This window comes from Papilio polytes, unplaced genomic scaffold (assembly GCF_000836215.1).
Source record: "Papilio polytes unplaced genomic scaffold, Ppol_1.0 DF824102.1, whole genome shotgun sequence".
In the NCBI taxonomy this organism is placed as follows: domain Eukaryota; kingdom Metazoa; phylum Arthropoda; class Insecta; order Lepidoptera; family Papilionidae; genus Papilio; species Papilio polytes.
The window spans coordinates 791,972-812,053 of NW_013525102.1; the positions used below are offsets into that span (position 1 = coordinate 791,972).

At 37.4% G+C, this 20,082-nt stretch overlaps 1 protein-coding gene across 1 annotated transcript in view; it reads left to right on the top strand.

The window, feature by feature from the left end:
• Positions 1–20,082, top strand: part of LOC106099428 (piezo-type mechanosensitive ion channel component) — a 41,395-nt gene that overhangs the window by 3,186 nt on the left and 18,127 nt on the right. The window contains exons 3-25 of the mRNA XM_013277987.1: positions 6,883–6,978; positions 7,574–7,785; positions 8,517–8,643; positions 9,257–9,503; positions 9,616–9,781; positions 10,480–10,539; positions 11,206–11,314; positions 11,506–11,587; positions 12,033–12,264; positions 12,622–12,838; positions 13,362–13,570; positions 14,132–14,280; positions 14,915–15,058; positions 15,136–15,205; positions 15,305–15,405; positions 15,827–16,070; positions 16,632–16,811; positions 16,892–17,049; positions 17,197–17,329; positions 17,625–17,852; positions 18,183–18,421; positions 18,856–19,041; positions 19,460–19,657. Of these exons, the coding sequence (XP_013133441.1) occupies positions 6,883–6,978; positions 7,574–7,785; positions 8,517–8,643; positions 9,257–9,503; positions 9,616–9,781; positions 10,480–10,539; positions 11,206–11,314; positions 11,506–11,587; positions 12,033–12,264; positions 12,622–12,838; positions 13,362–13,570; positions 14,132–14,280; positions 14,915–15,058; positions 15,136–15,205; positions 15,305–15,405; positions 15,827–16,070; positions 16,632–16,811; positions 16,892–17,049; positions 17,197–17,329; positions 17,625–17,852; positions 18,183–18,421; positions 18,856–19,041; positions 19,460–19,657 (3,787 nt within the window). The remainder of the gene's footprint in view (positions 1–6,882; positions 6,979–7,573; positions 7,786–8,516; positions 8,644–9,256; positions 9,504–9,615; positions 9,782–10,479; positions 10,540–11,205; positions 11,315–11,505; positions 11,588–12,032; positions 12,265–12,621; positions 12,839–13,361; positions 13,571–14,131; positions 14,281–14,914; positions 15,059–15,135; positions 15,206–15,304; positions 15,406–15,826; positions 16,071–16,631; positions 16,812–16,891; positions 17,050–17,196; positions 17,330–17,624; positions 17,853–18,182; positions 18,422–18,855; positions 19,042–19,459; positions 19,658–20,082) is intronic.

Genomic DNA, 20,082 nt, shown 5'->3' on the forward strand with positions numbered 1-20,082 from the left:
TATTGCAACTTTAACGAAATAGCAACGTACTTTTCAAGGAAATACGAATCCGATATCCGATATTTATCCAATATCCGATTATTGTTTTGTATGTGGATCAGGTTTGATTGAATTAATTGACCCATAGAATTATTTTATTTTTTTGAATTTCCTTCATCTTGTAAATAAAATTTATTTTGCCAATAGTATATATAAGTAGTGATAAAATTTTCAATTTTGTAATAAACCCAATTCCTTTGCGGCGCTGTGCCAAGAACAATAGCTGTGTATTCTAGTGAAGTAAAATTTTGATTCAAAAACTTTACTTAAAACGCATTTGATTACATACAAAATAAGATAACCGTACAACAAGTACATCTTGTATGTAATTAGTAATGAATGAAATAAATTAATATCCAATCGCACAGTTTTACAGATTTCAAAGTAACTCATTTTAATAAAATGTAATTAATCACGCGAGCTTTTTATTATTACGCTTTTAATTTAATTGTCTGCTATTAATTTTATTTCTATCTGTGTTATATGACACGGATGGTCGGAGGGGTCGGGAGGAGGGTAATCGCGAACACTCCCTTGTGTAATCACATACTACACGCACACAACGATATAAACACTATTACATGCACATAAACATTTACAATTGTGTATGTAGGTATGTCTATCACTTAATTAAAACACGCGAAACCTTTCCCGCGAAATGAAATCAACATTAATTTACACGTATAAAGTAAACTGATGCAGTCATCCAGGGCAGGGATGGCGGGTGTGGCTGTAATTGTGATTAAAAAGCGTCGGTGGCCACTGGCCGGCCAATGTTACTCACATTGATTACTTACACAACTTTATTAACTAATGGACTTTCATCTTGTTTTGATTTATTGATATCAACTTATACTTGACAATTGTATTTAATTTATCACTCCTCGTTCTATAGTTTTTTTTTAATTTTCACAAGTAATGTCGGTACTTGAAACCTGTACAGTTCTAAGCTCTCAAGCCTTATGTTTACCACTCTCTGAAAACACGTGTTTCGTGATTTGGCTGATATGTGTACCGACTAGTTTAGTGAAGACTATAGGCTATCAATTTATCGATAAAAAGTTTAAACACGACAACTTTAAACCCTAATTTGCACAATCAATAAAAATCGTGTTCTATATCGCAGGCAAATTTTTAATGAAATCGTATTCCTGGAATTTGTTTATGTGTTAATGATGCGCGAATAGCTATAACAGAGGTACCGTTCATTCAAAGTGCAAATGCAAATTAACGTAAATACGCGTTAGTGATGCGCCTAGTATTGGCCAACATTCGGCATCGAACGCCTTATCGGCCGCCTGAATCACAAGGTCGACTCACAGTTCAACTGGTTAACCGACTGCCTACATTAAATATGACCTCATCACACGGAACACGCTTGTTTTAACACCGAGATATTGGCCGGCACATTCATAATATTTCTTAAAGCATGCCAGCCAAAATTTTGCGACTGTTTTTAAGATCGATTTTTCGAAATTAAAAGTTATGTCATAATCATAACAAATATTTTTTTGAGAAAGTGGTGAGAAATCAGTTTTAAAGTATTTAGTATTAAACGTTTACTTTTGACTAATATGTTTTGACAAAACCGTGTCGCGAAAAGATAGTTTTGATAACGCAATCGCGATAAAACACCGACCGATTGTTAAACTGGTGCACATAAGTGCATCGTGTTTGAAAGTATGATAAAAAGAAAACATTTTTACAATATGTAGTATTCGCGCTACAACTTAATTTTTTATAGATTCTGTTAATGGATGATCTGTTATCAAAATCCGACTCGATTCCAAATGCAGTTAATGACACGTTCCCAACTAAAACTACATTAACAAAACCATAAACAATTAGTATAAGTATGATGTTTTTATCCTATCTACACAAGGACCAAAGAAATTTCATATTAATTTGACGGTTTAATCGATGTTAATCTTTTTATACTTTTCATTAGGGGATTTAAATGTTATTTGGCTTCCTAAAAGATGTAACGAAAACTCGCTTATCGATATTATCATAGCGGAACCAATGTAAGATTGCATTCGTTCGCGATAAAAGGCCGGTGCCATTTACCTATATTATTGCAGATTATCACGCATGTCTTGACAAACTACCTAAGGATAATTCTACCACCGCTAAAGTTTTTCCGTGTCCTATTTCTGACGTTCTTCTACTTTAAACGTTATATATTTTGATAGAGTATAATCATTTGCTACTTGGACTTGGTGTCAAAGATCAGGTTTTCCAATTAAATTTGGTCGCAAGGTCTTAAAAAAATATCACTGACCATCCCTTTTGATAAGACGATCGTTGTTAGTTTTCTGTTAAGAAACTGGATACAATATCCATATAAAGGCATAAAGTAATCAGGGTTTACTATACGTATTGTTTGTGTTACGGTAATGAAGTAACAAAATAACCATGTTGAAGTGTTTATAGAGTTTCTGTGAAAATTATCAAGAATAGAGTGGTTATCCATTACACATAGAAAAGCGATACGAAGATCAAGTGCCCTTTATCTGGTTTAAAGAATTATGACGTAGTTGAAAATCTATACTATTTCTAGCAATAGCACGTAAAGGAAAATTTCTAAATAGTCAAAATTTAAGAAAAAGAAAACATTCGGCGCAAGATCAGTGATATAGGAATATGAATGAATAGAGACAATCATAAAAAATATGTTGTGTAGATAATCGTAGTAAATTAAAACGAAAGATTTAATTGCATCAGATCTAATTTCAATTTGTGTCAGCGAACGAATTGCGGAATTGCATAGCCCAAATATTTTTAACTTTTACTTCATATTTTAGGAAATGAGTCACACGGAGTTAATGTTTTTCGTAACATATGTGTTCTGTTTGGTTCTGAAATATTTATATGAACTTTAAACTAAAAAAAATATTTCTTACAAACATTTGAGGATGTACTACAGACTACAGATACTATTTACATGAGTGTTGAATATTTCTACAATTAAACTTGCGGAAGACTCTAGATTTTGAATATAAAAATAATGCACTTACATATGTACTCGTACGTATTGAACATTACATTCTTACGGCGACGTTCGTCTGCGCCAACGGTCTAATCCGTAATATATTTTACCAACTTACGTCACAAAAATAAATGAGAAATATTCAAGTACTGTAATTTTTAGATTTCAAAATATAGCAATGAAAAAGCTCTGCGAGGAAAATCTTGACTACTCATAATATAAAACGCATAGTTACAAAGTATATCTTTTGATTATTTGCGTTATTTATGTTAGGTAAATCACCATATAGTCACCAATAGATTTAGTACCGAAATACATAAATAGCTTGAGTAAAATTTGAAATCCACTAAATCATCAAATTTTGCATTTGTTCTCAGGAGCCTAAACTCAGTATGTATAATATTGATATTTGGACCTAATAAAGGAAACAATAGCGCAATAATAATAGGTCATTCTATAGCCTCGGTTAGAGCCGGTTGTACGAAGCCCTTCCACGTTCCTATCTGATGGCTAGAAACAGTTCATTATAACGGTTCTTATGTCCCATTGCTCTTATTGCACCTCGCTGCAAACTTTCTTATTGGATTCGACGTTTAGTAGAATTTGGAACACTATTGTAATGCTTGATTTTTGTAGAGTATTTAATATTTAATTTTTTATGTGTATCAATATTATGTCAGGTTGTTTTTATCACATTTGAATTTAAAAGTTCACAATTTTTCTTCTTTCTATTTATTATAGGAAAGCCACTGAATTTCTTGACACATTTTTTCCCCGATGCACATTTCACTGGCGTTCAAATTATCTTACAAGACGGATAGTTTGTTAAAAGCCGGGTCACGTTTGCAACATTCTGAAGACAAACGATGTACACAAAAGATAAATGCATACGTGATAAAAATGTATGTCATAATGCTTGTTGCAATGCTTCCTTTGCGGTGTTTTAACGGTCTAAGTTTCCTATCCTAAGGAACTCCTGCCCCTTTGTGTTTCAGTTTCACTTGATATCGCAGCTATAATCTAAGGAAATAAATCTTAATCTTGCTTTTTTCGTTTACAATATGAGTAGCGTTGTACAAGCTGATAGTTGTGGGAGCATCGACAGTGAGATGTATTTTTAATGTACGCGCCGCCCACGCAGTTCACGAGTTACAACGTTTATTGAGAGTAAAAGAATACACACCCAGCTTCAATATATCAAATGCTCGTTTTACCTTGTCTATGTTTTACGAGATATTATACATAGTAATATCTACCCTATGTACTTACGAATGTGTTTGTGGTTTGGTAGTACGTGTAGGCATGTCTATAGCCTTGTCTCCCCATGGAACATGGCGGCTTGATTGTAAGGATTCCTACATACCCCGTACTATTATAGAGTTCAGTTGAATTTAGTATCTAAGTTCCTAGTTGTACCTACTAGAGTATCATTGATTCTCTTTAGTTTATTCCTAGATAGATGCGGTATGAGAAGAGAAAAGAGATTTGTCGCCTGAAAATCTAGTGAATTTTGTGCTTTTATAACGTTTTAAATTGTAGTTCACTTAGAAAATTCAAGTTTACGAACAAAACGAATTATTAAATGAGTAACTGATCTTTTACGGCTGTTTACTTAACTCTAGACACAATGATTCATTGATAACGCTCAACAATGAACGATGTACTTGACACATCTGAAATATCATATACCTGTATTACTTCCTTTTAAGACAACGCTAATAAATGTGAGAATGTTGCATTCCAAAACTGTATGTAATATCCCAGATTTGGCAGACGCCTACTCGCAATTATTCAATTAAGTAACCTAACCTCCACTCAATTATAACCAACGTTTATTAATTTACGACGTCGTTGTAATAAAGATGAGTGTATGTGCGTAATTCTTTAGCATTAAAGTACGGGAAATCGTTAAAAATGAACTTCAAAGGCAAAACGTTGTTTATGAAAATAATTTCCTTTAATATCACTTCGGAAGCATCGGGTAGTTGGTAAAATGGGGCGAATGTAAAACGGTGCAGAACAAATTCCCGCGGTGGCGGTGTGCGATGGCGAAATGTTACACTGACATTTCGTTCTGAATCCCGATGGAGTTTATCGTAATAGTGGATTTGTTTTCTATTTTCATAGCATCTTTCCAACTTTTTCTTGTTTGTAATATTGAGCTATGTAATTCGAAGCCAAAAGAATCGCTATTAAAATATATTCGGAATTTAAATAAACGGAACTCCTACATCCTGAATCCGATTCTTTTTATTGCAAAAAATAATAAAAAACATGATAATGTTATGACTGTTAATTTTTATTATACCATTTTTAATTAAATTGGCCGGACTTCTGCCATAAATAATACCAAAACGCATTATATTCGTTTTATAAAAAAATCTACGAACCTGTTACCGTGACTGTTGAAAGAAGAAAAATAATTATTCAAATCGTCATTTCGAATGAACGAGTCGAAGTTTTATGAATGACTAGCTTTCGCCCGCGACTCCGTCGGCGTGGAATAAAAAAAAATAAAATTGAGTAGCCTGTGTTCTTCCAGGCTATCCCCTAAGTCTGTGCCAAATTTCATCGAGATCTATTCAGCTGTTTAGGCTACAAACTCTAACAAACATCCATCCAACCATCTATCTAAACTTTCGCATTTATAATATTAGTGGGATTAGTAAGACTGTTTTTGATGGCCTTCTACCAAGCCTTTAACGATCAAATGAATGATTTTTGTGATGTTCAATAGAAAGTGGTTTTAAATACTTTCTTTTTTTTAATTTATTCGTCAAAATTTGTGATAACTGCATTATTTGATTAGTTTTGTAACCCAATTTAAAAATATACAATGAAATAAACTGTCTGCATACCGCATATTCTCAACCACTACTATTTAACATGTATTTTAACTAACTGAATAAATATACAACGGCGATGTCAGTTTAAACATACCTTCAACATTCGTGTGCGTTAACTCAAGCCGGTCAAGGCCTGACAGCCGAAACAGGAGTTCGCCGCTTGGAACATACGTTTACTATCGACTGAAGACCCCGCCCGATACTCCTTATATTTTTTATCTTGTATCATTTGCTACAAATTATTATCGTACAATTTACAAAAGTTCAAGGTTTGTACTGTCTTCTGCCTTTTGGACCAACGAGTATAAATCGTGTTCCTTGCTTTGATTATTTAAGTAATTACTTTATTAAAAACAGTTACAAGTTAAGCTAATATTTTAAACACGTACCATGTCCATGTGCCAAATCAGATTACTGGGGACTGCTATAGTTTGTGGGGAACGTATATCTGGATAAAGATCTATAAAACTTGAAGTTATCGCATATGATAAATTGTTTGTAATAACTCGAAGATTTTAACAACACCTTACATTGTATTAAAATTTTACGTCTGACCTTTTGCCACATCTCCGGTACCTAATCTTTATAGGTCAGTCGATAACACTAGACTACAATAACAAAATCTCAGACGGATATTTCTGTTCGCGCTGTTAAAGAAGATGTAGAGTAATCAATGATATCTTCTAATATGAACTCATCCAATAGATGAACTTTAACCCTAGACCTAAATTGTACCCCTACAATTTTTCCTAACAATATTATTACCACGTATTCGGTAATTATGATGAAAACAATGATCATCATCATCTTTCGGTAATGATTTGAATCATCTAAAAGCAAAATAACTGAGTTTCAATTAATTTTTTAATCCATGTTTTTAGAAACATACTATAAATTCACACATTACGTTTTTTTGATCGTACATGACTCACGGATATTATTGTTCATCACGTTGAGATTTCATGGTATCGAAACGTGGATCTCACTGAATCTAATGTCTTGTTACAGCTATAGCCCTGCGACCGTTCGGATTGTCATTAATATACTTGCTGCTGTACTTAATAGCACCGCTAGCACAAGTGCCTGACACCAAGACATATTCCGGTAAGTACCAACTTCCACCACATCACTTAGTTATAGAATAAGGATGCCAATAAGCAATAGATCGCTTTGCTCAACCACTTTCATGTCCATGACAAGAGAAAGACAGCTAAGTTGGAGAAGAAGCTGTCATTGAAGAATCTTAAGGCGACAACATTTAACAATTGTTTCCATATACTATGATTTCTATAAAGGAGCAGGAGATTGTAGAAATGATAAAAATAACTAGCTACTTGATTTTAACTAAGCATTTTGTGTACGTAAGAGAAAGCTCAGCATTCAAATATTCGCCTTGAATTCTGGTAATTGTGAGTAAAAAACCTTGTGGTATCCATTAAAATGTTATTTACATTTTAAGTGCTTACTATTTCTGCCCTGGGTTAAGAAGAACGTCTGTCCGCGTTTGATAGATAAATTAACGTAAAATACACTTTTAAAAGATTTTTTTGAAGTTGAGAAAATAACGTTAATCAAACCTATACAATGTTGAGCTATCACCGTTTGTTCTTTTGTCACCTTCTAATTTAAAACAAAAGTTCTTTGTACTATCGACTTTTATATTAATTTGTAACAAAAGAATAAATACACCATGTTGTAGGATGGCGGGGCAAGTTCCTATTGCTGAACTTCTTGGTATCCCTATTGGTGCTGTTGACGCATGCGGCATGGCACAGCGTGCTGGCAGCCTTCGCTCCCTACGGCTCGCTGCTGGACAAACTACCGCTGCTAAAACACATCGGCTACAACCTCGGTCTTGTTTCCTTCGCCGACATCGAACCCCTTATGGCGGTACACTATGTCGCACCAGAGGTAATCTTATTTAAATTTCTACTTGATAATTGCCTTTTTAATTGGAACGGTTTTCATATCTACGATTATGAATATGAAGATATTTGTTATGTTTGTTTTATTATTAAATTATGATGAAATTACGTATCGCTTTATGCTCAGCATCCGGACGCTTGTTTTAAATTTCACACGATACAAACCTGAATTCGACTGTCGGTTACAACATCTATAAACAAATTGTTAATTGCAATTTTAATTGCCAAAATGTTTTAGGAACAGGACAGCCATATGTATGCATGTTACTTTTCTTATGATGTTCAACGTTGGTTGCGAAGATATTACATACTTCATTGTACTGATTCAACAGTGGTAGAGCCCGCTTTAACATCTTTGCACGAAAGGGCCGGCTCGCCCGGTGTAATACCACGACCACACAGAAAACAGGCGTGAAGTGGAAGCCACTCCGCGTTTCGCCTGATGAGTGTGGTGCCGGAGGCCTAATTTTAGTCCCTTTTCCTTTCCACCCTTTTCTTAAGACGAAAGGATGGGAGGAAAAAGTGGATTGGACGGTGAAGGAGATGCATAGGAAGGGGAAATGTCCTCTTTATGTGCGTCTCCTCCTCCGTCAATTAGGGTAGGCAATGCATCTACAATAGCGGATGTTTATGGGCAGCGGTCGCTTTCCATTTCGGTGGATTCAGGTGGCCGTTTGCTCGTTTGCCACCTCGTATTATAAAAAAAAATGTTTTCAGCTTGTAGCAACTGTCACGTCGCTGACAGTATACCTTGTGGTACGACGACTACTCGCCGTGAACAACACGGATGAGCTGCCGAGGAAGGACTCCAAACACCAGCGGTATCCATTGCTCACCAGTGCAGGTAACGTTTCTACTATGTAAGCGCTATAAATCTGCCCGTTCAGAATAGTAATGTAATGCAACTGAATCTTGATAAACCACATTCTCCCACATTATGAGTTCTAGTAATTTATTGAGTGTGAACGTTTGTGCTTAAGTATTGGGTTAAGAGTTGGTATATTTAATCTGCACCTAGTATGTACTTATTTTATGTAAAAACAGATGCATATCATATAGTAAGTTGCAATTTAACGCAAGTGAATGATAAGAATTGAGTTCAGTAGTATCGAAGCGTACTGTTTATTTTAGAAGCTAAATATAAAATGCGTGAATCAGAACCGTCTGGAGCAGCGTGAAATTGTTTAGAAACTTAAAAAATCTATTGACATCATGGACACATTTATTATCTACTTTAATGTTTTCCGATTCGTTCTGAATAAATTGCTTAGGAAACATTTTACCGATGTGGAAACAGAAACCAGGAAAATTTATGTTGCCAAAATGACAGTGATAGGAACGTAAACAATGTGTTTAATAAGCAAACTGTACCGAGAGATTTAAAATTTTGATATTAACACATGATTGTGGGAAATGGAGCTTCGTAGGAAAGTCTATAATTAAAATGTGATTGACAGGCAAATACATAGCGTTATTCCTGATTATGTTCTCTGGAATAATGCGTCCGAGTGTGACTTCGGGCATCTACTTCTTGGTGTTCATGAGCGCGGCGACGGCGTGGTCGCTGGGCCGGCCGCTGGAGCGCGGCTTTGCGGTCGTCAGTCGCTGTATCATGGCCATTATGGCTGTTCACATCACTATCCTACTCCTATATCAGTGTTCTTGGATCATCGACGTTTACCCACCGGATGAGAACTTTGCTAGGTCAGTATTCGGCTTAAATAAAACAACTAACTCCCTAAGTTTCTTCTCGCTGCGGAATTATTACTAAGTATTTTGTGGTGCATGATATAATTATATATTTTTATTGTTTCAGATACTTCGGTTTAACAAAATTAGTAATCTTAAATGATACAGATTTAGATGGTTTTACATACGAAGTGACAGACGACCACATGTGGGCGACCCTCGCCAGTCCCTTAGTCATCCTCTTTACTTACTTCTTTCTCGCGATCGAAAGCCGCGAACTGTTCAAGCCAAAGGTATGTACTACATTGAAGTTTCACAATAGCAATGATACGATACTATAAGATCTCTTACTAACATAATTAAACATACGCTTTTAGTCTCATTATTCGAGTTTGGCTGTAACACTGACGCCGTATAATTTGAATCGCCTTCGTACCGCTGCCGTAGACGTTGGATTCGCCACCTTATGTTATAGTAATTTTCTTTTTGTGCAACCTAACCGGGGGGGTGTAGCCGAAGAGAAAGACCTTAACCGGCGTAGAGGCCGGGAAGGTGAACGGTTCTTTGGTGCGCGGCGTGTCGTTTCACCGCAGCCGTCGACATACAAAGGACAAATGGAAGAGCGCGACTAAAAAAGTTCGAGTAAGCGCGCGCGAACTTGTGCACTAGTATCGTTTTAGAGTACTGTTTAATTTTATTTACACACGTAATGAAGTTCAATGAACGTCGCACCGTTTTATTTGTAGCTGTAAAATGCGTCTAGAACTTAGTTTATTAGTTTCATAAATTTATAGAAATGTGTTAGTTTTTTTGTAACATTTTTATGCACCTTTAATATTTGCACCTCATGCATCAGCTAAACACGATATATGAGAGGGCATGTCTCGTGCTAACCTTTTTCAGCGTTCCGGATTCAGTTTTTTAATGTATGGCGTCATTTCCGTTAACTTTTTATATGTTGTTTTTGCAACCTGCTTTAATTCTTTTGTAGGTTGCATATTCATACATAAATTCCCAAGCACTGCGACGGGACGTCGGTGAGAACACACCTGTATGTATATTCTATCTCTTTTCGTTTTTACGTTTGCTTTTTGTGCTGCAAAAGATTTCGAGACATCTATTTTGTCTGCTTTTATCGCTTTTTTTTTCAATTTATTTGTCTATAATCATGATTGACGCTGATCACGCTTGCCCATTGTTGTCCTGTTTTGCACATCATTAACATGTTGATGTTTGTCGTTGCATTTTAATTATACATACTTATAATAATATTACTTTATTTGTCGTATTTAAAGAAGTATCCTAGTTCGGAAGCCATGATTATGTAAATCGTGTCAAAAAGCATTTGTTTATATATCTTTACTACTGCAAACTACTTACTTTTGAAGGAAGTCATAATGTCTATGTTTAGTAAAGAAAACTGACTGTTGGTAAAACTTTTACTAGTAATTAGAATTGTTTTTTGAAATCCCTATACAATAATAGGTATTTTAATTCGATATTGACCCTTCCAGAACTTGTTTGGCCAACTGAGGTTCTCTTTGTTCGTTATCAGAACCTATAATTCACATTTATTCACAGAATAAAATTATTCAACGAGTTATAGAATGTCATACATTTATCGTAAATTCAAACGCTTTAACGTATGTAATTTGTGAACGCTTGCATATAAATTTGGATCAATGTAGAAATTTTAAGGTTATGTACGTGTTGACAGTTGATAAGCGCGACGTCGCCGAGCCGGCGCTGGCCGAGCGTGCGCTCGCGCTCCGGCTCGCGGCAGCTGCACCAGGACTCCACGGGCTCCGTTGTTGTCCCTGATGATGGTAATATTTTTGACAGGTGGCCAATCATTAGCTGTTTGCCGTTTTAACAATCACTATCAATAGACAATACCAACAGAATGATCCAATTAAACAAAGAAGGTAGATAAATAAAACAGAGGGGAAGAAAGATGAGCTAGTTTTTTGGTGCTGTTGTTGTTTTCGTCTGTCCTACATGATTTTTTCCTTTTTAGAATCTGTAATAGAAGAAGAAGAGCCGACATTAATGGATGACGTAGTGGCAGCTATTATAGACTTTTTCCAAGTCCTGATCAGGTAAGATTAAATAGAGTTTTTATAAATTCACAAAGTGTATTCGTTAATTTTGGTTTGTACATCATATCATATGAGCCTAGTATTTTGTGTGATATAAATTAACTAAATAATGCTGTAAGGTGTACATTTGTATTCACGTTTCGCTATGACAAGGCCTTCCTTATTTGTTTTAACACGGCCAATGTCATGAGTTCCATATTAAATCAAGTTACATAAAAAATATCGATTGTTCTGTATGTAAATATAACACAATATGACATAAAAGTATAGAAAACCTGTGATCATTATTGCGTTTGCAGTACTCTAAAATATGTTTATTATAACTATTAACCAGAGAAGAACTGTATTTTTAATTTTTTTTTTTACTGGCTAGGTACTAAAATGCACTCGAACATAAGAACTTCAGGTATTCTGCGATGAAGTAATCTTTGTGATGTTGCAACAGGTCATCGTATATAGCGACGACGATCACGATGATGGCTTGGAGCATAATGTTCCACTCATGGCTGACCTTCGTGTTCCTGATGTGGGCCAACATGGTCTGGCTGTGCCACAACCAGCGCTCCTTCATGCTCAAGACTAGCCCCGTGCTGGTCTTCTATGCCATGCTGCTTCTCCTCGCGCAGTACATATACGGCATGAACTTATACGAAAGCGAACTACCGTCCAATATAACGGTACGTTTATTAGTGTTAGAACAGGAGTAAAAAGTGTCTTGTGAGAGTTTATTTTTGGACCACCATGACTTTTTTCAACAGTTTTGTTTATTTGTGTCAAAGAAGCTTAAGAAATATATAGATTGGACATAGGGAATAATATTTTTTCACATCGGTAACTTCTTTCGATGGTAATGTCTAATTTGAGACGCTTTTCAGTGTTTTAAATTATTTGTGTGTTTGGACTATGGGATACCAGGTAGCGCTAGTGAGATTATGTGATTAATGTTCAAGTGAATTGTCAACCAAGCTTTCTCTATATATTTTTGAAATCTTGGTTTGTGTATATATAGTTTTTGATATATGTATGTGTTGCAGGAGGTGAACCTGCGTCAGATCGGCGTGGGGCGCGGCGAGGGCGAGCCGTGCGTGCCGCTGCTCATCAAGTCGCTGTTCACGTGCATGTTCTGGGTGACGCTGCGCCAGCGCGTGCAGGAGCTGCGCGTGCGCCGCCAGTCCGCCGCCACCGCCACCGCCACCGCCACCGCCGACCTCGCTGCGCCGTTGCACCTTACTGCCTCCACTGCAGGCGCCGGTAACTATTATCCCGTCGTTTGTGTAATTCATTGTCACTTAATTGGTTATTCGTAAGCAAAGGCCCCGCTTGCTTCGTGCAGAAAAACATCGCGGATTACCGTGATTGTACATTTTTATCATATCTATATACTCGCATACTAATACAATACAGCCACATACTTTTTTGTTATATGGGATGTCGTAGTCACAACATATTTTTGAATCATTCTTTTTTAATTACATTTCCTTCACTTTCGGTACGCTATAGGCAATATGTCTTTACGCTAAATAATTTAAGAGTTAACAAATTGGACAAATCCGTTATGTCAGAAAGGGACAACAACTTCAAGCCAAAAGCAGCAATGAACCATGCTTGCCTTTTGTCAAATGTTAAAATTCAAATTTCAATTTCAATATTCAATAATTCAATTTTGACATTTGCAAATAAACTATTGCGAAATGTAAACAATTAGGTTTTTATAATGTCATACGGCTTCGTACGGGAACAATTAGTTGATTACATTCGTGTGTGATTGATGTAGCGGCGGAGGCGGGCGCGGAGGCGGGCGGGGAGGAGCCGCGGTCGCGGCTGCTGCGCGCGCTGGGCGCGTGGCTGCGCGCGGCGTGCGCCCGCTACTGGATCTACGTGGTCGTCATCATGCTCTTCGTCATCGGCGTCACCGGCGACCGCATGACCATCTTCCGCATCATCTACATGTTCCTCTTCCTCGCCTTCATATTGATGTTTCAAGTATGTGCTACTATGTCTACTGTCTTATCTTTAGTCAATACAAGCTGTTGCTCGCGACTTCGTCCACTTGAAATTTCAAAATATAGCTTACGTAATTCAGCGATAGCGTAGCTTTCTAAGTGAAAGAATTTTTGATTTATTTCAATGAGTACAAAAATACAAATCATTCCTCTTTATATTATTAGTATTAGTACATCTCTACTAACGTTATAGAGGAAAGATTTTCTTTAAATGTATTGAAATAACTCAAAAACTACTGGGCCGATTTCAATAAATCTTTCACCATTAAAAAGCTACGTTATCAGTGAGTAACATAGATTATGTTTTTTTAAATTTTTTAAATTCCCAGTGTTCGTAGTCGCGAGCAACTGCAAGTGTTATGTAATTGGAGAGTTAAGGCCTGTTCAAATTGTAAATTGTCTGATAGCAATCAAACGTTTAAAATATGTGATGGAAATATTGGATTTTGGTGCTTTATATGAGAGTGACGTCACGTTTGAGCTATCTGAGCCTCTATCATCTAGTGGTGGGACAGGCCTTAAATGTTCGTTTTTTTTACAGATAAGTTGGTACTGGTGGCGGCGGCTAATGTACATGTTCTGGATAACTGTCATCATATACTCGATGATCAATCTTATACTCATTTACATATATCAGTTCGACAACTTTTCGAAGATGATAGAGAAATATCTTCTCATCAATGAGAGATTGTAAGTAAAACTATAAATTTTATTATTATGTTTTGATTTTTAGTTTCTACTAGCTTTCACCCGCTACTTCGTACGCGTGGAATTTAAAAAATAAAACTATCCTATGTATCCTTCCAGACTAACCTCTACGTTTGTGCCAATTTTATCGAAATCCGTTCAGCTGTTTAGGCTACAAACTCTAACAAACATTCATACATCCATGTAAACTATTACAGTGCCCGCTTTAAATTCTTAGCACGAATGGGTCAGCTCGCCCGGTGTAATACCACGACCACACAGAAGACAGGCGGGAAATGGAAGCAATTCCGTGTTTCGTCTGATGAGTGTGGTGCCGGAGCCCTAATTTAAGTCCCTTTCTCTTTACCATACTTTTCTTATAAGTACAGGATGGGAAGTGCATTTGACGGTGAAGGAGATGCATAAGAAAGGGAAATGTCCTCTTTATGTGCGTCTCCTCCTCCGTCGGCTAAGGGTAGGTAACGCATCTGCAATTGCTGATGTCTATGGGCAGCGGTCCCTTCGCTATTTTGGCGCCTTCAGGTCGCCGGTTTCACGTTTGCCACCTTATGTAATAAAAAAAAACTTTCGGATTTATCATATTTGTATGATTTATTTGTACGTTTTTTTATTTCAGACAGCACGATTTAGGCCTGGAACCATATCACCCCGCGGATTTGTTCGTCAAACTGTTGACGCCTACTTTGTTCCTCATTATAACAATAATGCAGGTTCATTACTTCCATAAAGACTTTCTGGCGCTTTCTGATCCTAACACTACGTAAGTACTATTGTAGTTAGTATTGTTTTATTATTAATACATTTAAATAAAATTTCTGATATGTTTTTAAATTGTAGAACAAACAGTGTCGCGACTCGAAGAGAATCTAGTCATCCGAGCCAAGCTGGTACTTCTACAATAAAAGATGTATGACAATTTACTATTCCGCTAGAAAACTGTTTAGTAACAAAATACGAAATTAATATTGTTTTATATATGTTTATTAAATATTTTGTTTATTTTCAGTTTCCGGCACTACCTCTTGAAGAAGAACAAGCGGGCCCCGGCCCCAGCTGGGAGACCTCTAAAACGGACAACATTCGGGACTCCAAACGCTCCTTACATAGGTAACTTAGTGTTTTGTACAGTTTACTTGAGCTCAAAATATGCACTTTTTTATCTATACAATATGATAAAGAACAAATACACTCAACTTAGTCAGAAATCATAATTTTTTGAATTAATATGTTTTTAAATAAAAAGACCTACACTGGACACGCTTTAGGTTATATATTTTCTCGCTATTAAACTTAGGAATTAAATCATTCGGGACAAAGCTGTAATGCGGAAAAGAGACAAAAACTACAGTCAACATCAAGGAAGCAAGGTTGCCATGGTAACGGTAATTGTTATCCAATGTCAAAGTTCTTAAATGTCATTTGTGCATTTTCAATTGACAATTTGACAAATGTAAACAATAAAAGTGTTTAATTTCATGTGGATGAAGCCACATGGGGAGAGAAAACTTAAGATAGACCGTTTGTATAGGAAGTCGTCCCGCAGCCGGTCGTACGCGGAGCGCGGGTCGCGCGGCTCGCACACGTCGCACATGTCGCGCGGCTCGCGACTGTCGCGCGGTTCACGCGCCGCCACGCTGCAGCCCTGGCTGCTGGCGGCGCTGCGCCGCGCGCGCCACCTCGCGCAGCGCGCCGCCGACCGCGCCTTCCTCTTCCTCGACCTGCACCTCATCAAGGTCATCTTCCTCGCCCTCATGCTGCTCTGCGTCATGAACGTGAGTGCCACACCCACATACACATGTCAACTTTCTACTATCATACTTCATACTAATATTATAAATGCAAATGTTTAGATAGATGGATGTTAGAGTTTGTACCTAAAACGGCTGAACGGATTTTGATGAAATTTGGTTTAGATATAGAGGATTCTACGTGGATGGAGTCGCGGGCGACAGTTAGCCAATCATAAATATGACATTTAGAGTACTTTAATAAAATTGTGTAAGATTTGGGTTCCAAAAATATGTATGACTTGTCCATTGATAATATGTATTCACTAGGTTTCGTCCGCGAGAACGTCCACGTAAAATAAAAAAAATTAAGTAGTATAAATGTTCTTCCAGTATATCCTCTACACCTATGACAGATTTACGGACAGACACGCCCATACATGTTTTTGAAAATTCATGCAGCAGATTGTACATTAATTTAGTTAAAAGAAGATTAAAAATTGTTACATGCTATCTAGTAATTTAAAATTCGGATATTTTGGACCTTCTGGAGAAAAGGTCCAGAGTAAATAAAGGTGTGCTCTTAAATACTCCCTTTTGTTTTAGGTGTGTGCCATGCATGTACCTATCATGTTGATAATTTCACCAGCTCTTTTACTGAACTCTCGGAAACAACGTTTCTGCGTACTGTTGATATCGACCCTTATCAGCATATACCTAATGGCGAAAATGGTATATCAAATTGAATATATCAAGCATTCATATTTTGACGTTAATTGCACTTCGGTGAGTATTGTTTTTTAATCTTATTTTGTTGCCAGTGGTAAAAATATTGTTTTTTATGTGTTTATTTGTTAATATTCCAGTTTGATTATAACTTAACAACGTACAACAACGCGGAGTGGGTGGGCTTCTACAAGGCGACACACGACCGCCCCCTGGTGGTGCTGCTCAAAGGATATATCGGACTTATCGCAGTTTTTACTTTCTACTCGCTTGTCAGTTACCGACAGAAGAATATAAGGTTTGTTTTAAGATTTTGTTTTTTTTTTATCCTAAAAACTTGCATATATTTCTTATATGCCAGTTTAAAAACTGGCATATAAGAATTATATGCAAGATTTCAATCTAAAGATTTGCCAATGTCATATAATTCTTTTTTATTTTATAGAGATCGAGGTCTTGTGCCAAGCGGTGCGGAAAAATTAATGTTCCCAGAAGTGACACGAAAAGAGGCAGACAAAGATTTAATGCACTGTGTCAAGTACTTGGTTAATTATGGTTTCTACAAATTTGGTGTTGAGGTAAGAAAAAATTACTCATACTATATATCAAATAAAAAAAAATTGCATATAAAATGATTTGGAATCTTGCTTCTTACTAATATTATAAATACGAAAGTTAAGATGGATGAATATTTGTTACAATTTGTAGCCTAAACGGCTGAATGGATCCCGATGAAATTTGGCACAGATATAGAACATAGACGGGAAGAATACATAGGCTACCTACATTTTTTTTAATTTGACGCTGTCGAAGTTGCGGGCGATAGCTAGTATTTAATTAAAACGTAGCTTGTGATTGTGGTGTCGTGCGCAGATCTGCCTGATCTGCCTGATGGGTGTGATCGGGTCGCGCATGGACGTGTACGCGGCGGTGTACGCGGGCTGGCTGCTGGCGCTGGTGTCGTGCGCGCGCGCCCGCCTGGCGCGCGTGTGGCCCGCCTTCACCGCCTGCCTCACCGTGCTCGTGCCCCTCCAGTACATGCTCTCCGTCGGCTTCCTGCCCCAGCTCTGTCTGCAGTTCCCCTGGAGTGGGGAAACACAGGTTGGAATATTTTTGTCACCCTTTCTCCCTTTTCCTCGCTTCCTCTCAATTCTCTCTTGGGGGGGGGGTGGCTTCTGTTCTCGTCTTTCTCTCCCTCTTTTACCGTCTTTCTTGCTTTTTTTGTATATCGTTAAATGCCAAACGAACAAGTGGCTTCCTGAATTCCTGGAAACAGCGAAATGACCCTGCCCACAGACATCCGTAAAAACTGATGTGTTGCCTGTGTTTAATCAACGAATCTCCCTCCCTTTTTCCGTTTTTTTTCGTATGTCTTTATGTGTGGTTAAAAATTTGCTTTTTCAAATACGTAAATTTGGTCCAATTTTCCAGCAAATTAAACACGTGCGTTCGTGGCTGTACCTGCCGTACCCCGCGGAGCCGCCGCACGCCGTGAAGCTGATCTTCGACTACTTCCTGCTGGTGTTCGCGGCGCGGCAGCTGCGCGTGTTCCGGCTGGAGCGCACGCACGGCGCGGCCTACCCCGGCGGCTCCAACAGCGAGCACATCGGCAAGGACTGGGAGACGCCCAACTTTGTTAACCCAGTCCCGGACTTCCTGGATTACGTCGGGTGAGTTCGAACAATACGCGAACCAGAGATTAACAAAGTGTATAGAGGAAGCATAGTTGACACTTCTCTTTAGACATTTCACATGATCCTCAGTAACGCTATCTTTTAAAATATAATTGATTGTATTTAAAATATTGCCAATAGGTGTCACTAAATCGTATTTAAATGTTTATATCTTCTTTTGTGACACTGTTTATTTTTTTTTATAACAAAAGATGGAGCTTATCATGATTTTGTCAAATGTTTTATAACATGTCAATACGGTGGCGTACTAAACTTGACAACATAGTAACATTCAAAGAAGTTACTAGTAGTATTGTTCGCAATATCTAGTCTATATGTTTCTTTGATGTCTTTGGCGAGAGGATATATTCGTCGATAGATGGATGTTACTGTTGTAATGTCGATGGTGACTAGTTCCATGTTTGTCCCAGGTCGTGGCTGGATGTGATCAAGCGCATGGTGTTCCTGGGCATGCTGTGGGTGACGCTGGCCATCATGTTCATGACCGGCACTAATAGAGTCAACCTCTTCTCTATGGGCTATCTCATCGGCTCCTTCATATTCCTCTGGCAAGGCACCGACTTCTATCTACGGCCAAAAGAAGCTATTTTACAATGGTAAGTTAATAATAGATTTATGTTTAGTAATAACGATCTGTTCCTGTTCGGCTTCAACCGCATGAAATTATAAAAACTTTATTTTATTGTTTACATTTGTCAAATTGCAAATGTCAAAATTCAAATGCACCAATGACAACGAAAGACTTTGACATTGGATAACAATTACCTTTACCATGGCAACCTTGCTTCCTTGATGTCAGCTTGTAGTTTATGGTCCCTTTCCCACATTAAGGTTTTTCCGATTTATTTACCCCCTAAATTTAATAGCGTGAAAATATATAGTGAATTATTCAAAGTGTGTTGTAATTGCTGACATCCTACGCCACGAAATATTGTGTTTATTATATTAGTATAGAGTATGGATAGATGATTTTTTTATTATTAATAATAATAATGTTGTTTGTGATGTGCCAAGGTGGTCGTGGCTGGTGCGGTACAACGTGTGCGTGGTGGTGGTGAAGGCGCTGCTGCAGATCCCGGGCTGCATCTTCAGCGGCGCGATGCAGGCGCGCGCCTGCTGGCTGGTGCAGCTGCTCGGCATCGGCTGCGTCGACAAGTTCGCCGGCGGGAACATCGCGCGCTTCATCAAGATGCAGTACGACAAGGTCACTGCGTCCGCGCACGCACACGCACGCGCACACGCACTCACTCAGATACATAACATACGTACACATCTATACTTCCATATTTATAATAATGTTATAAAGAGGAGAGATTTGGATTTTTGTTTGTATATTGAAATAATTCAAAAACTTCTAGGCTAATTTATATTAAATTTTTTCATCATTAGAAAGCTACATTATCGCTGAGAATCACAGGCTATATTTCGAAGTCGCGAGCAACAGCTAGTCCATACTAATATTATAAAGAGGAAAGATTTATATTTTTGTATGTATTTGATTCAAGTAAACAATACTTGGCCGATTTTAAAAATTCTTTCACCATTATAATTTACCCAAGATAAAATGGCCGATTCAAATAAGTCATGGCTATGACAATTTATGCGAAAATTTTGTTAATATGTACACAAACACCAAT